Source organism: Mauremys mutica, chromosome 3 (assembly GCF_020497125.1).
Source record: "Mauremys mutica isolate MM-2020 ecotype Southern chromosome 3, ASM2049712v1, whole genome shotgun sequence".
Classification (NCBI taxonomy): domain Eukaryota; kingdom Metazoa; phylum Chordata; order Testudines; family Geoemydidae; genus Mauremys; species Mauremys mutica.
In genome coordinates, this window is record NC_059074.1 from 144,491,539 (window position 1) to 144,508,964 (window position 17,426).

Sequence of the window (17,426 nt, forward strand, 5' to 3'; positions counted from 1 at the left end):
TTTCCCCACAAAAAAAAGGAATATATCAAGTATTATCTATTTAAAATATTTTAATTAACCTTCTATATCTTCCTTGTTTTTATTTCTTCTGTTTCCCTTCAGTCATTATTTTTCGTCCATGTGTATTCTTCCATAACTTTCAGCCTCTGTTTTCCCCTAGGCTGATGACTCTATAGGTACATTTTCCCTTGCACTTTTCCCTGAGTTGTATTCTTTAACGTCTTACCCATGTTTTCTCTGTCTTTCCTTGTTTCTGATAATTTTCCTTCCTTCACTTTTCCTAACTTTTCCCCTTCCCACTCTTTTCTTCCCATCACACACTTGTTATTTTTCCCCTCTGATGCTTGCTTACTCATTCTTTTCTGACCATCTGTTTAAGTAAACTTGACTAATAAAATAGTCAAAACACTAGATTTTGTTTAAAGAAAAATGTAAAAGGGTAACAAACACCTGAAAACATAAAGAAAAAATGAAAAATAATTCATTTTGGGCTAACAAAACACTGCATTTGCCCTGAAAAGAGGCAAGGGGGAGGGGAAGTGTCAATTTTTCATTTCAGCAGGAAAAAACACAAACATTTAGTTTTGGTTTGACCCAAAATGAAATTCTTAGGATTTTTAGGTTCATCCACTAAACTGAAAAATCAGTTATTTGATCAGCTCTGTGGAATAATTGGGTCTTGTGCCATTCAGAGCTATAGGCCCCAATTCCGACAAATACTTAGGTATATGTTAATTTTAGGAATGTGCTTAAACATATGCTTAAGTACTTGGTTGAATTATTATCAACAGCTTCAACTTCACCTGGAATTAAACACACAGCCACTGCTGAGAAGTGATTACAGGTGTCCTGTGATGAAGTAACTTGGGGTCCATGTGTAGCTGGAAACTGCCGATGATTAGTATGTTCGGGAAGGGGCTCGCAGGAGCACTTGTTGAAATTCTGCACAAAAACTGAAAGAGGGTTGGCGGCTCATCAGTTGGAAGTTAGAGGAAGAGAGAGACCTGGCTGTGTGGCTTGATCACAAGAAGAGTGAGACACCAATCCAAATGTGTCTGGTAAAAAGGCAAATGTGATTCTAGGATGAATCAATTGAGGCATTTCCAGTAGAGAGAGAGGACTATAAATGCCATTGTACAAGGCATTGATAAAAGCTCATTTGGAATAGTGTACAATTCTGATCACCCATGTTCAAGAAAGATGAATTCAAACTAGAACAGGTGTAGAGAAGTGCTTCTAGGATGATCATGGGAATGGAGGGCCTATCTTATGAGACTAAAAGAGATTGGCTTGTTTAGTCTAGCAAAATAAAAGCTGATGGGGGAGATGATTGCTGTTTATGAATACATTGGGGGTAAATGCCAGGAAAGGAGAAGAGATGTTCAAGATAAAGGACGGTGTTGGCACAAGAACAAATGGATATAAACTGGCCATGAACAAATTCAGGCTGGAAATTGGAAGAAGGTTTCTAACCATCAGAGGAGTGAGGTTCTGGAATAGGCTACCAATAGGAGTTGTGGGGGCAAACAACTTAATTAATTTTAAGAGAAAGCTGGACAAACCTATGAGTGCAATTGTATGATGGGGTTGCTTGTGACGGTAGTGGACAGGGCTCAACAGTCTTGGTTCTGGTTTATGTCTTATGTTCCTAAAGCTCATGCTTCAGGTTTCATACGGCCACCAGCAGGGGTCAGGAGAGTGGTGGCTCTGATGCAATGGTCTTGTGGTCATCTCCCTCCTAATGGGAGGGTAGAGGCTGAGGGTGTAGAGGATCAACCCAGGAACTCAGCTTCAGGGATGGCCACAGCAGAAGATGGGACATTAGGCGGGGAGAACCAGGGCTCTGAGGTAGCATTGAACATTCTCTCTCTCAGGTGCTTGGTTGGCTGTTTCTTGCTCACATGCTCAGAGTCTAACTGATCACCATTTGTGAGGTCGAGAAGGAATTTTCCCCTCGGTCAGATTGGCAGTGACTCTGGGATTTTTTCACCTTTCTCTGTAGCATGCAGGTGCAGGTCATGTGACAGGATTATGTGGGTACATCTCATTTAATCATTTCCCTCCCATTGCAGGGGCCTGGAATACTGGTGGACCTTCGTCCTTCCTATTCTCTGCCTGTGGTTCTTAACAGTCTAGTCTCCTACAGATAGTAATACTTTGGTCTCATTTTGGTTGTTGGGTTTAGGGTGCTGGTGCTGGGTGCTGTTAGTTGCCTGTGATGTACAAGAGGCCAGACTAGATCATCCAGTGGTCCTTTTTGGCCTTAAACTCTGTGACTGAAGTAGAATGCTAAATCACCACCACTAGAAATGACTTATACCTGGAGCTCGCATTTGGAATATACCAGATTGCGTCAGGTGTCAAGTATTTCCAAAATAATTTCTTGGGGGAGGATACTCTTATACACATCCAAGGTCTTCACATGTCAGTATACCTTTTAAAGTATCACCAAGTGGTATATGCACTATTTCCTTCTTTTGAAATATCTTACTTCCCTGTCACATTATGTATCAGTGGATCTCAGACTTTTAAGACTTAGTATAGGGCTTCTAAATCTCAAAACTACTTGCTGTACTACTTTAAGTAGTGTAGCTACAGTGAATTCTTATTCTGATAATGTACTTCAGACCAATTTACTTACCATACCGCCAGTGGTACATGCACCACAGTTTGGGAATTACTGCTCTAGATGTTATCAGAAAAGGACTGTTGCTACAAAAAAAAAAGAAAATCCAGCATTCCTTTTCACACTCTCTCAATTTTCTTTTATTATAAGCAGAAAAAAACGCTGAAATGGGCTACAAGAAATACACAGAAATTGCAGCTATCACTTAGGCAAGAGATTACCAAAATAAGTTATTTAACACAAATAATTTCTCATGCAAATGTGTTACAGCAGTAGAACCTGAAAGCAAGTCAGATCACAGAAATCCCAGCCCAAAGCCAGTCACAGAACTCCAACCACAACCACTTTTTTTTTTTAAATCCTTAGAACCAACCAACCCAGAATCTGAATCCTTCTGCAACATCAAATGTCATGAAGGGCATGAACAAGTCTTTGCCGTCCCTGTCTATCTTGGCCACAGGAGCCAGGTCAAAAAAAGTTACCCAATCCACTAACTAATAAAAGCAACACAAACTGTCATAGTCTCACCCACTAGTCAGCACAATCCAGGAACAAAACAATTTTCAACATTTACTAACTCTCTCTTCAAAATAAATCACATATTGTAATAACCAAAACAACCCAAATAAATATAAAACAGATTCATGGTATGGGGCAGTGTTATGTGAAATATTTTCATTCACTAGCATGACCTGTCATAAGTCTCTTGTGGCTTCTTTTCAGCCTATCACTTGTAAAGTATGTAAGGTCATACCTCATTCATGGAAATACCTCTCATGTCACACTGTCCACTACCATGAATTCACATAATATATAGGAAATTATATTCATTGTAACATTTTATATTACATTTTCTGCTAATAAATTTGCTTGTTTTCTGCCATTGCTTTTCCTCCTGCCTTCATTTTTAATTTCCCCTCTAGTATTTAGCCTGTCATACCATTTCCTCCATCAAAAAAAAGGGTTGAGATGAAGTGTTTTCCTACAGCCATTTTCCCCTCTGTTTATTAATCCTTCTTTCATTCTTTTATGCCATCTCTCCTTTCCTTTGCCTCTCTTCCTTTTCTTTCTTTCTTTCTCCTCTCCAAGGTTTTCTTCAGTCACTCAATCCTCCACTTCCTTTTTATTCTCTTTACCCTCATTGCCTGCCCTGCTTCCATGCTACATTACTCACTTTACTGAGTGTCAACATATTCCAGTGGAGGAGGGAGACAGGTGGTACTTTGGGGAGACTAGCATCTTGAGGGTAGAGGAAGAATGCCAGGGTTCTCTTAACCGTTTCTCTCCCATCTCTGAGGAGAATGCTGGACCCAGTCCTCAGCTCCCGTGAAAGTGCTTTGGAATCATATCTTCCTATAGACCAGGGGTGGCCAAAATTTACTCACCCTCCGAGCCGCATATGACAGTCTTCAGACATTTGAGACCTGGAGCACACCTGCCAGGAGCCGGGACTCGGGGTTTCAGCCCCACTCCTGCTGAAGCCCCGAGCTCCAGCAGGTGAACTCCACTGGACAGAAGCTTCTACCCCACCACCCCACTGATGGGCAGATGTCCTGATCTTTCTCTTTCCCCCCCCCCAAGTCTGGTAGGTATAGAATGGGGGGGGCAGAGGTGGCTTGCGCTCTTTTACCATTAAAGTGTGGCTCACATGTGGCTTGCGAACCACAGTTTGGCCACCCCTGCTATAGATCAAAAGAAGGGAAGCTGAAGATCTTCCGTTTTCATCCCTGGAGGTACTGGAAGAGAGTGGTGGGTCTGATGCAATGGTCTTGTGGTCACCTCCCTCCTAATGGGAGGGTAGAGGCTGAGGGTCTACCCAGGAACTCAGAATGCAGAAATGGACCAAACTCATCCCTGATGTAACTTCATTTAAATTAATGGAGTTACACCGGGGATTAATTCAACCTTATGAGCATTGCTCTGTGACATTGCCCTCACTCTGCTGGGGTAATCTTATATTTGCTGTTACTACTGTATGAGCAGCAATAGATGCCTATCTCAGAAGCCCAAGCAAGTGACCACCAACCCATTGCAATCCAACTCGAAAGATATTCCAAGCAAAGCACATTGTCTCCTGGTCATAAGGGTGTGCAAAGTTGTTTTTATCAGCATTGACATGCCAAATCAAAATTCAGTTTCTATGTCATTATGACCAGTGCATTATCAGTAGATAGACGTGAATACTGGCTTTCTTGTGGAAGATGCATCTAACCACAGCATACATGATCATTTCACCTTGGTACACCATGCAGAGGCTTGTTTCAAGTGCTCCTGAGGCTGACCATATTTCTAAGTCTGGGTGCAAGAAAGAAAGAATAGCTAATGATAATAATAATTAAAAAATAAATCCTTTAAAAACAAATCTAATGAAGGTATGCATTGTTTTTTTCTAAGCAACACTTTGACCAGGGCACGTATTTTCTGATCATTTTATGCAGAGATACCAGATTCTGTTATGCCACCAGTTAAAACAGGCTCTTGCCTGTCAATGGATGGGCGTCGTCATGAGAAAGAGGAGAGCTGGCATGATGGTTGCCGAGAATGTTATTGTCACAATGGACGGGAGATGTGTGCCTTGATCACCTGCCCTGTACCTAACTGTGGCAACCCTACCATACATCCAGGACAATGTTGTCCATCATGTCCAGGTAAAATATTGTATTCTGCATTATATAATTAATCAACCCTGCTCCCACTTGTGTGCAAAATTTCCTCACCCATATTTAAGCCACAAGTACAAGTCAAGAGACCAGTTTTTGATGTCCAGCTATTCCAGAAACTAACGTGGGTGCCTTTTCTTATGTTTTCTATGGTTCAGTTTCCCCAGTAAAATAAAGGTATGAATACTTATTTCACATGGCTATTGTGAGGTTTAATTCATTAATATTTGTAAAAAGTGTTGCAATTCTAAAATATTATGTTTCCAGTTTATTAGCTATGATGTCATATGAAAATCTTCTGATAAGCCATTACAAAATATTCATCATTTTTATTAAGTTAAGAATGAGATTTCATTAATGGTCACCTATTGATGGCAGTGTTTCAGTGGGTCTGACGAGAATATTCATTCAATCAGATTTCTTGATTAATTGAATATTCTGATTGCATGTTGCAGAACAGAAATGTTTGCTCCTGTAATGGAAGATTACTGAGTTCTCTTTTTGGGCAGGAAGGCTAAGTACAAATAATGTATAATTACTATTGTTGTTTTTAATTATAACAGAATTTACACATTCAAAATACTTGAAAGATCTTTACTTGTACCACCATCTAACTTAATATAAAATTATTTCATTTTAGTTGCTCACATGAGGCTATTTTATATAATAAGCAATAATTATTACCTTAATAGATATTAATATATAATTAATTAATATCTGAGTTACTGGATGGTATGTGGCATTGCATAGTAAACATCAAAGTCGTAATAATGATATTAATAGTAATAAAATGCTAAATCAGTAGAAAACAATTAATTAAAAGGATTCAGGTAATATTTTACTTTGTCAGATAAAACAAAAACAAGAAACAAAATAACAGGAGTGGAAATTGCTATTTAACTTAGTATGTTAAAATTAGTTAAAACAATGTAGTTAAAGCTTATGTTAGTATTAGGGACTTACCTAGTACTAGGATTTAGCTTCTATGACTGAAGCAAAGTCCCCAGGGCTCAAAACTTGTCCCCGCCGTGATGGGTATTCTGCTAATACTCAAGAAGCCTTTTGTGCCCTGAAGAGAGGCATAGCCCTGATAAAAGCTCATTCTGTCACTCCCTCTCCAAGAGGACACAGAAGGTGAGAGAGGCCTGTCTTAAACTTCTTCTGGAGTGCTCTCTGAGACCCTTCTCAGAACTGCAGGAAAAAAGGGGCCTACCAGGCCTGAATAAGCATCCTCAATCAGTACTCCAGTGAGCTGTCTCTCAGATTGAGCGCCCATGCTCACTCATTGAAGAGACCTAAACCTCCATCTACTTAGGCTAGTAAAACAGCTCAGTCTTTCTCCACCAGTGATTTGAAAGTGAACATCATTCCCTCAGTGAGCACAGACCTATGTTGCCCTCCCTGGGACCTAGTGAAATCAAGACACATATCACCTCAGAATACTCAGCCAGAGGGTAGGTCACAGTCTGTATCGGGTCCCTCTGATACCCTGCCCAAATGTGGTCACCAAGCACACATGATACTGTCTCAGGAATTAGCTTGTACTTCACCTGATACTGCTCTCAATACTGATATTGGTGCACATGGTGTCGATGACCCGAGTGCCCATTACTCTGGTGCTGATCTTTGCAGTGCAGATGTTCCCAGCATCAACTTTTTCAGCACTGAAATTCTGTCCATTACTGAGCAATCTTATGGTCACAGTGCAGCCTGAATCACCATTCCTCTCCTCACCTTGGCATCCACCCCCCACGACCCCAGCCTCTTACCCCTATCGTATGCAATATTGGCTCTAGTGAGACGCTTGGGGTATGCATCCAGTGAGGAAGCCTGCCTCTAGTCACCCCTTCCCCTTATATTAGAGTTCGATCTCCCTCCCCTATGAAACTTCATAGAATGGCTTAACACTTGCACTGTTTGCCAGGAAGAGCAGGGAAGTGAGGAAGAATATGTGCAGACTGAAGTGCATCCTATCCCAGCAGCAATCTCCTCTTCCTTATCAGACCAGGCAATAGAGTCCTTCTCTCCCACTGAGCCATTGCATGGCGCACATTTTAGAAATTCCTGTGGAGTTGTATGATTTTTCCTGCACTATTTACTAGACATTCTGCATTTTGCTGTGCCCGTTAACAAAGGCCTTTTAGAAGCAGGAAAAAAAATGGCAGACCCTAGCATCTGTGGTACCCAAGTCTCTTCCAATGGGTTTGAATATTTTCACACTCACCAAATTCCTGAGTGTCTTGAGTGCATGAAAGGTCCAAAATTCCAGGATCACCTCCTAAAATGACTCAAAAAATCAAAGATAAAAAATAGTTTATTTGGCAGGAACAATTGCCCCTTAGCAAGCCTGCAGATGCATATTGCAAATTACTAGCTGCTCCTGTCAAAGTGTGGTTACTTTAATGGAACAAGGTGTCACAATTTATCAAGAAACTCCCTCAACAACATAGGGAGGAACTGAAGTCTGTTGTACCTGAGGGACAGTTGGTAGCTCATCCATCACTGCAGGTGGCATTAGATGTGTTTTACATAAGAGCACAGTTAGTGGCTACCCTCCTTTGCCTTGTGCAGGGCTTCATGGCTACAATATTCAGTAATACTGAAGGAGGTTCAGGGAGCAATTGAGGCCCTGAGCTCTCTTAAAAATCAGAGAGAGACTCTCCATTCTTTGGGAGTCCATGTGACAGCCCCTCGGAGAAAGCAGGCCAGGTCACAAAACTACTCTACACAAATGCCCTCCACTTCTTATTACAACCCACAAAGATCATTAGAGTCACCAAGGAAGAAGCAGAGGTTGCAATGCAGAAGGGCTTCAGCTTTTTTCTCCTCTACTACACACCCTGTGTCCACCTTACAGCAGTAAGTTTGATGCCATAATTGAGAGCTCAGTGCCTACACTGCTAGTTTTAATCCAACAGGGCAAATCCAACGAGCACAAATCAATTGGCCTGGGCTCTGAGACTCACTGCCAAGGGTCTTTTTTTGCCATGTAGCTGTACCCTCAGAATCCTGGGTCTTATAGCCTTGTGCATTACATCACACAGCATGTCAGACTTCACCCACACTCCATGCAAGGGTGATTGAAATCAGTGTATCTTCCCAACAAACATCACGTGGACAGGAGAGTGAAGTTCACCCAAGAAGTCCTCTCATCACTAAATTAGTGGAAGGACGCCCCATCACGGTAAACCCATTTCTCCACCTCCACCTCTGCCTACCAAGATGCTGGTGACCCGTTCCTTCATACTTGATTTGCGAGCTCACCTGGACACTTAAAAGCCCAAGAACTCTGGAGAGACAGAGACTTCTGCACATAAACATCCTAGAGCTTAGAGCTATTTGTCTAACATGCACAGCATGTCTTCGCATGCTAGGTGGGCTAACAGTTCAGGTAATGACAAACAACATAATAGCATTGTTCTATGTGAGCAGACTGGGAGGTGCATGATCATCCCCCACCTTTGTGAAGAAACTTTTTGCCTCTGGAACACGTGCATTTGTTACCAAATGTACAGAATGTCATAATAGACCAGCTCAGCAGGCAATTCACAGGTGACCACAAATGGACTGCCAGTGACTCGGTCCTGCAAAGCATTTTACACGGGTGGGGATACCCAACCAACAGTAAACTTGTTTGTGTCAGATTAGTACAAGTAATGCTAAATGTTCTGTTAAAAGGGGCGCTCTGAGTCCAGGGTCCTTGTCCAATACTCTTCTCATCTCATGGATTCCAGGGATGATGTATGCCCATCCACCGGGTCCTAAGGAAATTCAGACAGGTTTCAGCAGGTCATGTTAGCCACATCTTGGCTCAGTCAGTTTTGGTATTCAGACCTGAATGAGCCTGTCAGTTCAGCCCCCAATAACATTACCTGTTTTACCTGACATGATCTCCCAAAATAAAAGTCAGATCGTATATCCAGACCCCAGCATCATTGTATCTGACCGTGTGGATGCTAGCTGATTAACTACGATCAAAAGAAGTCCAGAATATATTGGTGCATAGCAGGAAAGACTTTACTAGACTGACCTATGCAGTCCGATGGAAGCAGGTCCCAATTTGAACAGCATAGTGTCACTTGTCTCCCATAGAATCCCCGATTTGTACTATTCTGAGCTATCTGCTATCAATAAGCATTCAGGGCTGTTCCTTAAGCTCTTTAAGAGTACAGTTAGCAGAAGTATCAGCACATCATCCTCCTGTCCAAGGTCATAGCATATTTTCTAATCCTACAAATTGCTAGATTCCTCAAGGGCCTCATTCATGTGTTTCTCAGTCTGGGGCCCCTCTTCTTTCTGGGACCACAGTATAGTTTTAGCCTGGTTAATGGGACCTCATTTTGCGCCCGTAGCAACTTGCTCCATATACTGTCTATGAAAACAGCTGTTTTTAGTAGCTATAACAGCAGCTCGAAGCGTGGGGGAAATTCAGGCCTTCATGGCTGGTCCACCTCACCAGTAATCCATAAAGACAGTGACCCTTTAGGCCCCACTCTGTTTTCACACACAAAAAGTCTCAAATGTTCATTTAAATTAGATAGTTCATCTGCCAGATTTCTTTCCCAAGCCCCTCTCTAACTAAAGGCAAGCCAGACTGCACACTGTTGGCGTACTTAGGGCTCTCTCATATTATCTTGGCAGAACAAGACGATTCAGGAGCTCCCCCAGTCTGCTTGTAGCATTTGTAGCTAGAATGCAAGAATCAGGCAAAATCTACCCGAAGCTGGTCTAAATGGGTATTTAATTGTATCAAAACATGCCATAAATTAGCTAGATTAGATCCGCTCATGCAGGTTAGATCCCATTTCACCAGGTCACAGGCAGCTTCTGCTGGGTTTTTTGAGAAGCGTACAAAAATTTCAGAAATTTACAGGGCAGCTACATGGGATCAGTCCCCATTTTCACCCAGCACTCTTCCATAGTTGTGGCCTCAAGATCTGACACCCACTTTAGTAGAACTGTGCTGCAGTCACTATTTAAATAAGACTCCTAGCACCCACCTCCTGACTGTGAGGTCACCATTAGCTCATCACCAGCAGTAAAAACAGCGTGGCACACCAAGAGGAAAGAACAATTACTTACCCTGCAGCAACTGTGGTTCTTCAAGATGTGTTGTCCATGGGGATTCCATGACCCACCCTCCTCCTCCACTGCTGTGGCATCCTGTACCATATGGATTCGGTTTTGGCAAAGGAGCTGAGGGATGGTTGGGCCTGTTCTGCCGTTTATACCTTTGAATTGGTGAGGGGGAGGACATCCAGAGTGTAGGTATGGCCCCAACAGCACTGCTGGCCAAAAGAAACCAGCCTCATGCACATGGGACACATCTCTAAGAACTACAGTTTCTGTAGGGTAAGTAACTCTCCTTTCCCATGTACTTGATGGCAGGTTGGACCTAGATTCTGGGATACTTGGTAAAAATTCTTGCAAGTCTCTGGCAGTTTCAGATAAATTTTAAAAATGGATAATGAATAATATCAAATCAGTTGACGTTGCTTTGTTTTTATATTTGTTTATATTAGAGCAGCCCAAGATTTTCAGTTTTTGATATGTTACAGATTTTTGTATGGGCAAAGCGTTACTACATCGCAGAAGATGTTTGGAGAAAGCAGGTTAGGCAGCTGGGTCAGTTTGGAATTATGGGATAAGCACATTAGCTGAATGTGTCTGCCAAAATGGTCACCAGTGAAATAGTTAACAAGGTTGATGCTTACGTTTTCAGTTCTAAATTTCAGCATTAACAATTTACAGATATGAATGGGGCAGCTCACCCCTATCATCAGAGTTGCTGTTTTTCAGGCTGTTTGCGAATATTGTATTGGTTTATGCTCCGTTTCATGGTTGCCAAAATAACCAAAACATGAAGAATAGAAACATTGTTCAGAATGAAAGCTTAGATTCTGGAGTACAGTTCTTTGGCAACGGACAGATTCTGTGCACATTCCACTGCCATAGAATCACAGAAAATACAGTGCCCTAAACATTGTGAGTTTTTTGTCTTTTGATTCTTTGTACTTTCAGCTTGAGGCTAGCTAGACACCCTGCCCTGCTGCACTTTCTACTTTTCTTGGAAGGCTGCATATAAGTCAGAATACAGCAGGGCCACCCACATTTTAACTGCCAATAGTTTACTCTTTTACTGTATCTACATTATTACAGACGCCCCCTGGGTTACGCAAACCCGACTTATGCAAATCCACACCTACAGAAAAAGTTCCGTAAGCTAGAAATAGGAGGTTTGGTTGGTTTTTTTGCGTAATGGTCAGGTATATGTTTCTGACTTAGGCAAAATTTGAGTTACGCAAGGCGTCCCAGAATGGAACGCTTGCATAAGTCGGGGAGCATCTGTACATATTAATGCTGAGGATAAACTAAATGACAGTAGTGTTATGGAATGCTGTAGGTTTCAGTAGGGAGTCAGAGGAAAGGAGTCATTACATCCCATTGCTGGAGTGTTTTTCAGAGCCCGTGAGGCTGAATAGGAGAGTAACCAGGGTATCACCCTTCTCTGTGTGTGTGGCAGCAAGGCTTCCAAAATGATCAGGTATTCAGGAACCAATTCTAGAGCATACTTGACTAGCCAAGTACTGGTTCAGAAACATTATACGCCTCGCCTTGTCATGATTTTGCAGTAACTCAATTGCAACAGTTGTTTCCATGCTAGGGGAGTGAGAAGCAAAATTTGATGTTGAGCAGTGCTACCTGGTTATGCTATTTTGATGATAAGCCCTAGATAAGTTGCTGTGTATTAGATTGGTTTGCGGTTTTGCAGAATGCCCACATCTAAAATAGGCAGCAGAGAGTCCTGTGGCACCTTATAGACTAACAGACGTATTGGAGCATGAGCTTTTGTGGGTGCATGCATCCAACGAAGTGGGTATTCACCCACGAAAGCTTATGCTCCAATACGTCTGCTAGTATATAAGGTGCCACAGGACTCAGTCTGGATCTGTAAAAGCAGCAAAAACATGGCTACACCTCTGATACTTGACACACGTAAAATAGGCTACTTGCTGAGACAAATAGCTTTATTCAGATATGCAATTAGTCATAAGCCATGGATAAAATAAGATAACCCTGATCTAATGCAGTCCTGTATCATTACCAGAAGTTCCTACCACTAACTCTTTTCTTGGAGGATGTCCTCATGGAAAAATTATTAGCATCCCAGCAAAGGTAGCTGGTATATGAAAATGGGCAAAGACTGATCCTGTGCTATTCCATATGCTCCAATTTTTCTACAGGGCTGGCTTGAAAATATAAATGAAGAGGAAATATCCCCTTCTTGGGATGCAGCTGCTTGTGGGACAGCTGGCATGGGGCTATCTGCAGCATTGCACTGCTTGTGAGCTAATAAGCTGACATCTTCTGTGTCCAAGTTATTACAACCACCCTGAACACTTTCTGTCCCTTTCACATTTATACTCTTCTTCTTGTAGATATCACTTCAGCCTCCTTAATCATTTTATGTACAATACTCTGGAGAAGGAATATCGCCTCCCACTTCAGTGCACATAGACCAAAATTGCATTGATATTTTTGGCTTCATGATTCTCTGCAAGCTCATGTGTAAATGTTCTGCCCATCAGTACTTAATATTTATATATAAATCACCGACTTCCATGTTCAATAGCAGAGGTTCTCAACCAGGAGAGCATGCTCCCTTAGGGGTGGGGGCAGAGCATCAAACTTCTAATAATTCAGTAAGACAGAGGACCATCCAGGGCAAATCTGAGTGAATTGCATTGAGAGCCCAAGTGCCAGGCTGTATCTTTCTCACTATAGTGACCAGGCAGGAAGAGGGGGTGTGCTCCAAGTTTAAAAAAACTGCTAAGGCAGGGTGTGATTCAAAAAAGGTTGAGAACTCCTGTTCTACAGCTATTTCATTGTGTGCCCATGTTTAATTGGTTTCCCAGATGTATATTAGCTTGCTTTTTTTTTTTATAAGTGGAGTCTCTCATTACTTTCTCTGATGTCTCATTTCTCCCACCTTTTGCCATAATGATACACATATAATCTCATTTATACAGCTGCTTTTTCAGTTAACTTTACTTGACTTTGTTACTGTTGTTTTTACTTTTTATATTATAAAAAATAACAGTCCAAAAGTAATGCACATTGGTTGTATTTTATTGATGATAGTCCCAACATATTTTCATTTGTTTGCCTTTTAATTCTCTTCTTTTCCTAGATGAATCTATTGTGCAGAAGCCAGAGCTCAGCAATCCATCTATCTGCCATGCTCCAGGAGGAGAATACTTTGTAGAAGGAGAGACATGGAATATTGATTCCTGCACGCAGTGTACGTGCCATAGTGGACGCGTTCTGTGTGAGACTGAAGTCTGCCCACCTCTTCTTTGTCAAAACCCCATCCGTACACAGGATTCCTGCTGTCCACAGTGCCCAGGTAAGCATGACCTACCAGTTACTAGCATAGGCCTTTCTGGATCTTCTGCAAAACCCCGTGAAATTGGCAATAAATATGTAGACTTGAATAGCGTCAACTGCTGGTTCTGTGATTGCACAGGAGCAGTCCCTATAGCCATCATCAATGACAGTTTCTTGAGAAGGATGTCCAAAACCTTCTGTAGCAATATCTGCTTAAAACACTGAACAGTTTTAAAAAAAAAAAAAAGAATGGATGCTGTAAGGAGTAATGCTGTCAATAGCACTCACTTTATGTGAGGGTAAGCACCAGAGGATTGGAAAAGTGCAAATGTTGTCCCAGACTCCACAAAGATTGGATGGGGATGAGGAAGTAATCCTGACAAATACTGCCTCACAAATCTAACTTGTATCCCTATTAAAACAAGGAAATATTAAGAAACATTTAAACTAATTGGAGGGAATTCAGAGAAGAGTAACCAAAATGACTAAGGGACCAGAGAGACTGATTTATGAAGGATTAAAAGAGCTAAATATGCATAGCTTGGCCAAACTGTGAGTAAGTTTAAGCTAGCTGTCTACAAGTATAGAAGTCTATAAGTGCCAAAAAGGGAAAATAGAATAGATTTGAGTAAAGGAGGTGTAGTTTGATAATGGTTAATGATAAACAGCAATATTTCAAATGAGGGGAAAATGGCCATTGGCATTAGAGAGAGTTATCTTAGTTAGGCCTAGTTTTATTTGATACCCATACAAAAGATAAGGAAGAGAGAATAAGATTAAACAGCATGTTACACAAGGACCAGATTGTGGTTGACTATACATGGTGTGGAAGAGAGGGAAAGAGGTCACAAGGAACCTCCCTTCCCCCAAATCCTCGTGTCTTTATACAGGGACCAGCCACAGTGTAACCAAAAAACAGTCACTGCTCTGTGCTGATGGTGCCACCATCCTTCCTTAGCTGTGTGGAGTGAGGGGCTGTAATCCTCTGTAGCAGCCAGAAAAGTGGGCCAGACATAGCGGAAACACATACTGCACCTGTTTTAAAGGTGACTGAGCTGCCACTACAGGGCATCAGCCTGATTGAGGAGTCAGCAAGAATTCCTCCAGGGGATCAAACTGCAGTGCAGCCCCTCCCATCCTCCTCCTTCTCCAAATGCAGGGCTGGCTCTTTATAGCGCAGTCCAGCCCAAAGTCTGCCAATACTAGTAAACTGTGAGATTTGCAAAAAGAAGAGTATTAAGATAAAAGAATGTAAGGAGCTTAGAAGTAGGTAAACTTCAAAAGTTCTGGTTCAAATAGTGAAGCAGTTCTCAAACTGTGGGTCGGGACATCAAAGTAGGTCGCAGCCCAATTTTAATGAGATTGCCAGGGCCAGCATTAGACTTGCTGGGACCCAGTGAAGAAGCTAAAGCCCTAGTTCCAACCCCACCTGGGACTGTGGGGTTCAGGCTGCAGCCTCCTCTTCCCCCCCACCCAGAGTGGCAGGGCTCGAGCTCTGCCCCCGTCCCAGGGTCATGTAGTATCTTTGTTGTCAGAAGGGTGCAATGAAGTTTGAGAACCCCTGAAATAGTGGTCCTGTAGCTCCCATTATCCAAGATGTATCAAATTACTCAAACCTCCATTGGCCAAGATTTTAAATAACTGGTGCCTACAGTTATTCTCCTAAGTTTATATATCGGCAGCTCAATAGGTGGCCTGATTTTTAAGAGTTGAACACCTACCAGCTCTCATTGACATCACTGGGGCACTTCTGGGTTTCTTAGCACTTGGCTGTCAAGATATGGACTTAAGTTCACATGGGGAGATTTTCATAGGCACAGAAGCCAGGAAAGTCCACCTCCTGGATTCCTCCATGAACACATACGAGTTCCAGTTTCACAAAGCAAACTCAGGGTTTGTCAGAGGCTGAAGACATGGGCAATCATGCCTCATGCTTGGAGCAGGAATCAGGCCTCATGCGTGGAGCAGGAGTCAGTAGACAGGAATCAGAGCCAAGGGTCAGAGCTGGTTTACCTGGAATGAGGCCAGGCAGGGGCAAGGCTGAGTTGGAGGAAGGAACAAGACAGGAGCAAGGCTGGGAAACAAGCAGGGACAGGAGCTATTTCAACCACTGGCAAATACTTTGAACAGCCACTGAACTGCTGCTACTGGGCTTAAGAGCTGGTCTGCTGACTCTTCCTATCTATCAGTGGTGTAGCCAATCAGGCCACCTACGACAAGCCAGATGTGCTCACTAGATTGCCCAGAGACTAGCTCTGCTGCGGGCCCTGATTGGGTTCTTATATACATTTGAGTTTCTACAGAGAATATTTGTTACACTGTAAAGTTAGTGGACATTTTCCTCCACAAAAAGTTTTGGTTTCTCATGGAAAACATGAAACCAAGTGAAAACAAACCAACAAAAAAAAAAGTGTTAAATTTCATTTTCTGTTTTTTCAATGAAAGCGCAAATATTTTCTTCCAAAATAAATGTTGCAGGGTGGGGGACAGAGGGATTTTATTTTTGACTAAACTTCATTTTTTATGTCAGTTTTTCAGCAATTTTTTTTTACCTGCTGTAGTGACATGCGGTGCCTTGTTCCTCTCTGATTTGTGCACATGAACCCCATTCTTGGTGCAAGTGCATGCAACATCCCACTTCTTTGGCCAGCAGGATTCATTAGGGACCGCCCCCCACTCAACACATCCAGAATGCATAAAGGGCAGAGCAGGCCTAGCTGCCCCATATTTCCTTCTTACCAGCCATGGCAGGGAGATGAAACCTCTGCAGCGTTCACCTGCTTCTCTGTGACTCTGTTGCAGTTAGAGTTAGTGATTAGTTAGTATAGTTGAAAGTAGTTAGTTAACTCTTAGTTGGCCTGTTGGCTTGAAAAAATGAGAGAAAATTTTTGTATTTTTATTTTACTAATTTTCCTTAGGTAGTTAGTAGGCTCAATGCTCAGCCCTCCTTCCCTCAGGGATTGGGATTAGATCTGCTAAGGCAGAAGCAAAATCTCTGAATCCCTGGAATTTAATACATGTCCCTCCTCTGATGTTTCTGTGCTACTCAACGATAGGCAAAGGAAGTGCCTTTTTTCTTTAGGCAAAGGACACAAGGAATTCAGGTCTGCCAATATCTCAGTAACAGATCGCGGAAGGGAAGATCACCCCAGCAGGTGACCAGCTTGACTCAAATAACCTTTGTCAAAATGGGACTTAAAGTCAGTAGAAAAAAATCCTAACTTACTCTACATGGAACTCAGGCCACACATTTCACAGAGACTTCCAGATAGGGCTGTCTTGTAGCCTTTATTGAAGTAGGACTAGTAGCACCCACCCCTGAGCAAAAAACAACTGCCCATTAGTCATCAAACAGACATCCATGTGGACAACTACTCAAAGCAGAAAGAATGGTTATTTACCTTATGGTAATTCTGGTTCTTCAAAATGTGTTCTCCAAATGGGGTACCATGACCTGCCTTCCTTCCCTGTAACTATGGAGTCCTACTGTTCTGGATTTCTGTATTGGTGAAAGAACTAAGCAACAGTTAGGCCCACTCCATTCTATATGTCCTCGGGTAGGGAGATGCAAGGACATCTAGGGCACTGGTGCAGCCCCATTGGATGCTGCTGGCCAAAAGAATCCAATTTCATGGATGGAATGTATGCAGACCAAGTGTGGAATCATGTAGACAAAAGATCTGAAAAGAATCACAGTAACTTTAAGGTAAGTAACCGTTCTTTACTTCTGCTGATCTGTCTATTCATATTTC

The 17,426-nt window shown here is 42.2% G+C and overlaps 1 protein-coding gene and 1 long non-coding RNA gene across 4 annotated transcripts in view; one reads left to right on the forward strand and one right to left on the reverse strand.

Moving 5' to 3' along the window:
- CRIM1 (cysteine rich transmembrane BMP regulator 1) overlaps positions 1 to 17,426 on the forward strand; it is a 320,862-nt gene that overhangs the window by 279,463 nt on the left and 23,973 nt on the right. For both annotated transcript variants that reach the window (XM_045011826.1, XM_045011827.1), the window contains 2 exons: positions 5,065 to 5,274; positions 13,478 to 13,693. In XM_045011826.1, coding sequence (XP_044867761.1) covers positions 5,065 to 5,274; positions 13,478 to 13,693 — 426 coding nt within the window. The remainder of the gene's footprint in view (positions 1 to 5,064; positions 5,275 to 13,477; positions 13,694 to 17,426) is intronic.
- On the reverse strand, positions 4,222 to 17,399 carry LOC123367520. 2 transcript variants are annotated; one of them, XR_006578508.1, is made up of 3 exons: positions 17,076 to 17,399; positions 7,511 to 7,573; positions 4,222 to 4,921 (listed from the first exon to the last, which is right to left on the reverse strand). It is a non-coding gene; the product is annotated as an uncharacterized LOC123367520 (long non-coding RNA). The 2 variants fall into 2 exon arrangements; XR_006578507.1 differs by lacking the exon at positions 17,076 to 17,399 and adding an exon at positions 8,551 to 8,648 and having other exon boundaries at positions 7,511 to 7,564.